General features: G+C 54.2%; 1 protein-coding gene across 1 annotated transcript; it reads right to left on the bottom strand.

Annotated features, from left to right (window-relative positions):
• Positions 1-496: 496 nt before the first annotated feature.
• BAMBI (BMP and activin membrane bound inhibitor) lies at positions 497-5,308 on the bottom strand. Its single transcript, XM_079698903.1, has 3 exons — positions 5,097-5,308; positions 1,643-1,930; positions 497-1,215 (listed from the first exon to the last, which is right to left on the bottom strand). Exons 1-3 carry the CDS (start codon positions 5,170-5,172, stop codon positions 797-799), a joined length of 783 nt encoding a protein of 260 aa, XP_079555029.1. The 5' UTR covers positions 5,173-5,308; the 3' UTR covers positions 497-796.
• Positions 5,309-6,166: the final 858 nt, after the last annotated feature.

The raw sequence follows: 6,166 nt of genomic DNA, 5'->3' as shown, positions 1-6,166 counted from the left end.
GTAGACACATTTAAAAACGTATTCCAGAGCACCTAGATCAAGTTGATAAATACCACTCTTTGCTAAGGCAACTTCAGAAATTGATCAGTGATATCTGACCTGGTATAAATAAGTTTCTGATTTCTATTAGATGAAAGTTAAAAAAAACAGCATTATCCTAACAAAACATTGTGGGTAAGACACTGAATGATGGGCAATACACATTTAGAAACTCTCCACACTGTAAGAAAATGACACACGTGCCATGTAAGAAAAAACGAGATCTTGGTCTTGTTTAAAAAAAAAATAAAAATAAAAAAGTTAAGCCAAAATCTATAGTTGAGATCCTACTCTGGGCAATGATAGGTCTTCATTTGTATAATTAACATGTAGTTCCTTACCTTTCCTGCTTAGTTTTTAATTTATGACAAGACACCGCTAAATTTCAGACAAAATATATATATATACATATATATATATTTTTTTAAATCTCTATGATAAATCAAGATGTAGGAGCTTACATAGAGCACACTTTCTTTTATTTAGGTACTCGATTCCAGCTCCCTCTGGATGCAAATAACCCTGGTAACAGTGTACAGAGTCTTCTCTTTGCTTTTTATACTTTTAAAGCAAATAATACATTTTGACTGTATTTAAGTCTGTGCAAATAATCCTTCAGAAGAAATATCCAAGATTCTGTTTGCAGAGGTCATTCTATCTCTCGAAGGTCATGACGCGAGTTTGTTTCTCTTCAGATAAAGTGCTCCTGTCCAGCAGAACTCAAAGGGTCCCGGAAGTCCAGTTCCGTGAGACCCCGTCATACGAACTCCAGCTTCCCGTGCCCACTGTACATGCCCCAGTGCACAAGCGACAGGATCCGGTCGTGGCTGAGATCAGCCTGTCTCGTCTTGTCGCAGGTCAGACAGCAGTTCTCATGGCCGGTCACGGGCACCATGCACTCCAAGTCTAGCTTTGCCACCTGCCCCTTTTTGGAGTGGTGCCCGTGAAAGCTGTAGTGCAAACGGGACAGCATCTGCTGCCGCTGGTCCTGCAGCCTCTTGCTCTCGCTCCGCAGCATCCTCAAGGCCAACATAATGAGCAACACGAGGATCAGCCCCCCAGCGATGGGAACGGCGATCACCGCCGCCCGGAACCACAGCTCTCGGGAGGACGTCAGCTCCTGCACTTTGGTGATGAGGTTTCTGCTCCCGTCATGCTGATACCTGTTCCCTTGTCCTAAAGGAACACAAGCAAAATGATCAAGCCCTCCTGGAGACCTTCACGAGCAGCCCTCCGTTTTCAGCGTGGCACCCCATTAAAGAGAAGCTTACAGTTCAATCAATATTTAGGACAGAAATGTCGCCAGTGTGGCGGAGAGGCTTCCAAAAACATTTGTTTACAAACTGTCATTACTGATTAGTAATGGTCTCTTAGTGGCTTCAAAATGTTGGAAAAACAGGCAAAACCTATTATGCAGACAGACATCTAACGCTCACGCAGACACGAAAGCTACCCAGTAGAGATGCCCCTTTGCACCCAGCCATGCTTCTCCCTCTGCTGTCCCTAATTACATTAGCAGCAAAATCAGGAGCAGGCAGGCAAAGTCATGGCTGTCACCAGCCTAGAGACCAGGCGAGGGCTGGGTCAGACGGCTTCTCCGTACCTGAGGCCTCCCCCTTGGGAGGGGCGAGGACGTCCTGCAGCCCCCTGTAATTGCACATGTCCTCGTGACAGCACTCCAGCGTGGGCGCAGGGCTGCCAGAGCGGTTGTGGGCCTGTCTGGCTTGGCAGACATCTGCTGTGCTTGAGAGAGAGTCCAGGCAGCCATGCGTGAGAGGGGAATGTGTGTTCTGAGGATCAAGAAGTCTGGAGAAGCAGGCGCTCAGCTCAGATTTACACATATAACCAGTAGCCACGCAGTGGGCGGCATCGCAGTAGCATCTGATTTCACCTGAAAACAAGGGGAAACTGCATCAAACTGCTTCAGAGACCAGATAAGGCATCCACTTAAGCAACTGCTAAACCCCCAATCTCAAAGACACTCACTTTAGAGAATATTCAGCTGAGGGCTTCGAGGGCAGTCCACGTGGACGGGGAAAGCCCTTTGTGCAAGCCGGTGCTTGAATCCCAAGCCAGGGAAACATCATCTTAGAAATGTATTAATCCACGTAGCAGAGAAAAGTTCAATTTAGGATAAGTTAGCAAATAATGAAACATAACACTTTTGTTTCTGAAGCAAAATAATCATCCCCATAATTTCTCCTACCGTAAGGTAAATTACATTATTTACTCATTTAATCCTACGTGACCATGCAACATGAAATGCTACGCTTTTAGATTCTCTCAGTGTTAAGTATTTGATCGCAGCTGCTGAATTGGTTACTCCCTCAAAGGGCTGCACCTAGATGTAAGAGCTTTAGCTAACACCTCATAAAGCTACTAACTAGAAACACAGCAATCTAGAAGTTGCTCCGGTCAGGGGGTCTGAAAACTATGAAACTGGGTAGCTATTTGCAACCTCTCTAGAAAAGGCAAACTTTGCCTATAAAGATCTATGCATGCAGGGGAGCTTTTAGTCAGTATATTGTAAAACAGGAACCAGGCAGTTTACAATTAGTGGTTTGCTTGCCAAAGTCAATTTCTTTCAGCCCAAATGGAAAGTCATAAAACTGGGAGCAGGCAGGAGGGGGTAAAACTGCAAGGCTCACTCCCCCCCCACCCCAGACTCCCCAGTTTTATGTGTAATTCAACATGGGATCTAAAAGGGGAAACATTGAAACTGAAAAGCCTCTGCTGGTTGAATGAAAAATCCTTAAGGAAACCTCAAATTCTTCTACAGGAAGTGATTAAAAGTTTCCTTTATAAAACTTAGTTTGTGAGCTGCAAGTCACAGCGCAAGATCTGAGGCTTCCACGTCAACTTCTCCTTGAAATTATCTGGCTCTGGGAGCGCTCGCTCACACGTTATGTGACCCGGTGGACCGCAGCCACTGTCACCTGCCACGGCTGAAGCTGCTGTGAACTGAACTCGGGTACACACCTCTCCCCAGCTTCCTCCTCTGAAGTTCGGCCCGGTTACAGAAACCGCCGCCCTGAAATTGAACACCAACAGCAACACGGGGCACGACCGCTTTACAAACCTCTTCCCAGCCTCGCCTTTCTTCCTCCCTCCTCCCGGGAATGCCTGAGTAAGAGGTCTAGTTTAACTATCTGTCCAAATTCCAGGCCACCGGAGCGAACGCTCAGCTTTCACCAGCATCTGCTAATGCTTCAGGTCTAAAAACCCAGCCAACTAAACACAGATCTTTGGCAACCTGAGTGCCACCACGCAAAGCCGGAGGTCTTGCTCCTGTCCTGTCTTGCTGCCGTCCTGGTCTGGGCCCAGGTCCCTTCCCCAGTAAGTAGGACCTTCCAGTCAGAAGCCTGCTTCGCAGAAGCTCTTTACTCTTTCCAAGCTTCTCGCTCTTTCGCATAAAGCTCACTGGTCCTAAGTGGTGATGACTGCAGATCCCTAAGTCTGACAATTTCCACATACAGATTGAAAGTAGACATAAAACAGATTAAAAGTCAGTTTTGATCCCAGTCACTTCAGACCTCGTGCAGAAAAAGAGCTGAATACAAGTAGAGTGCTGCTTCAATGTTTACGAGAGCCTATTTGAAAGACTACGTTTTCAGTGACCTAAAACAGTCTCATAAAATTTTGACAGGTAACTAGGAAAGCTCTAACAACTTTTTTTTTTTTAATTGGAGCCACATTTGAGCAAGTTGAATGGACTTTTGTGTTACTGTATTAAAACTCTATTTCTGCCGTTTCATAAAGTTTCTTCCTGTGGCACGTGGAAGGCCAGGAGGGGACTGGTATTTTGAAACAGGGAACAATGCTCTTCTGTCTGCCCCCCTTTCTAGTTACTGTATGTGGTGATTAAACAAAAATGTCTGCTTCAGTCCGGGCGGCTACAGGAGAGACTGCGGGCTTCTTCCAAAGCTTTTGAAGTCCGCAGCAGTCAGAAACCTCTGATCCCCTAATTATATCATTATCAGGCACATAGTTTCGGTATCTGCGACTTATGTCAGCCCCAGTCCGGCCCCGTTCGGCCGGCCTTTGATAGGGCCAGGAGGCTCCCCTCTGCACCCCGCGAGGGCTGTTATTTAGGGTTGATTACAGCCTTCCTTGCAAAGTAAATAAATACTGTAGCACATCATCCTCGCTGGCCTGGCTTATCCTTCAACCTCATGCCTGCTACATGGCAATTAGAGGAAAGGGGGCGTGGGATGCGGGGTGGAAAAAGCTAAAAATGCTTCCTATTTTCTAAAAAAGTATCTGTTCGCAGAGCAAACAGCAGGGAGAGTTCCTGGCGAGGGAGGCTGGGGGACCTTGAAACCCAGAGGCAGATGTTTGGGTTATTTCGACCTAAACGGCGAAAGCCTGCAGAGAAAAAAAGAAACTGACCACTGCTTTTTTTTTTTTTTTTTTTTTTTTGAGTAGCGTTTATAAAATATGAGGTGAGTGGGAAACACGACCGCTGACAGAGCCCACACCTACTAACCCCTGAGAAGCAACACAGCCCACACTCCCGCACACACGCACACCCCTCGGACGGCACACACGCTCGCGGGCTCACAAGCACCCTCGCTCGGAGACACACACACACACACTCACGGACAGAGAGACACTACAATACAGACACGCACTCGCAGCAGAGACACACTCAAATACAGAGCCGCGCAGACCACCGAGACACACACTCACGACGGAGACGCGCACACGCGGGCACAGGCGACGGGGGCGGGGTCCGCCGGCCGCCTCCGCCCCACATTCGGGCCCCGCTCCCCGGCTGCAGCGCTCGGAAGTTCACGACGGGCCGACCTGCACAAACACTGACAACCACTAGCCCGCAGGCTGTCACTCCACCTCCGCGCGTCGGGCCCGGGACACCCGGGGGCGGCCTCGAAGCCACCGCCGCGACTTCTAAGGACGGGCAACTTGTCGCGACCTGCGGGCCCCGCGCGGGAGGCCACCTCTCCCGCCGCTAACAAAGCCCTGGCGGCGGGCGCCCCGGGACCCCGCGGCCCTCCCCGGGTAGCGCGCGCCCCGCCGGCTGGCCGGCGGGCACCCACCTTTGGTGAGCAGCACGGCCATGGCGCAGAGCTCGAGCTGCAGCCAGATGAAGATGTAGCTGGAGTGGCGATCCATGGACGCCCCCCACGGCCGCGGTGCCCCCGCCGGCTCCCGGAGCCGCGGCGCAGCTGCAGCCTACGGCTCCCGGCGCGCGCAGGGCATGGGTGCTGCCCGGGGCGCGGGGCCGGGCCGCGGCCGGAGCATGGAGCGCGGCTGGAGGGCGCGCGGGGCAGGGTCCGACTCCGCAGGGCGCGCTCCTCCGCTCCGCCCGCTCGGCGCGACGGTCGGGGTAGGCGCCTGGCTCCGCTCCCCGCGTTCGGCCGGCCACTCGGCGAAGGCGCGAGCGCCGGAGCGCAGACACCGCCCGCCGCGAGCTGCCGCCTGCACCCGCCCGGATCAGGCCGGCTCCTCGCCGTAAATAGCGCCCCGCGCTGGGAGCCGGCTGGCACCGCCCCGCCCCGCCCCTCCCCGCCCCGGCCGCGCCGGCGCCGTCCGATTGGTCGCCGGGCTCCAGCCGCTCCTCCCGCAGCCGGGGGGCGGGGCCGGGCGCGGGCTGAGGGCGCTGCCCCGCGGCTCCGAGCCGCGCCGGCGTCTGGGCTGCGGAGGGCGCCGGCTGTCTCCCGCGCTCCCCCTCGCGGAGGCCGCGCGCCCGTGACCTTCGGGAGCGGCGGGTTGAGCCAGGCCTCAGGCCCTGCCTCGGGCCCCCGCCTCCGTGACCCTCACCGCGCTGCCTCGGGCCGGCGTGTGCCAGCGCGTGGCTTCCTTTTCGTTCCCCGAAACTCGCGAGTGACCCGCGTGGCCGCCTTCGGACCCCTCCAGCCGCGCGGCGCGCCTCGGGCGCTTGGGGGAGCGGGGGCGGCCCCCGGCGTGGGCCCCGCGGGCCGGCGCGCGCCCGGGAGGGCGTCCGGGCGGCGGGGCGGGAAGGGGGCGCGTTCAGCCCTCCCCCAGGCCCCTCCGCGCGTCCGCCCCGCCGAGTGATCAATAAGGCCCAGACAGACAGGCTGTCGATCTGCAGGGGCCGCCGAGTTCTCCCGGGTAGACGGGACGAGTAGCCGGCCACAGACACTTA

This window comes from Hyperoodon ampullatus (assembly GCF_949752795.1).
Source record: "Hyperoodon ampullatus genome assembly, chromosome: 3".
NCBI lineage: Eukaryota > Metazoa > Chordata > Mammalia > Artiodactyla > Ziphiidae > Hyperoodon > Hyperoodon ampullatus.
This window is presented reverse-complemented; position numbering and strand designations above follow the sequence as displayed.

Excerpts from the sequence above, each read along its gene's own strand:
- BAMBI (XM_079698903.1), bottom strand. The coding sequence starts at position 5,172 with ATGGATCGCCACTCCAGCTACATCTTCATCTGGCTGCAGCTCGAGCTC. Across the intron at positions 1,931-5,096 it reads GGCCGTGCTGCTCACCAAAG|GTGAAATCAGATGCTACTGC; the intron begins GTGGGTGCCCGC and ends CCTTGTTTTCAG. Across the intron at positions 1,216-1,642 it reads TCCCAAGGGGGAGGCCTCAG|GACAAGGGAACAGGTATCAG; the intron begins GTACGGAGAAGC and ends GTGTTCCTTTAG.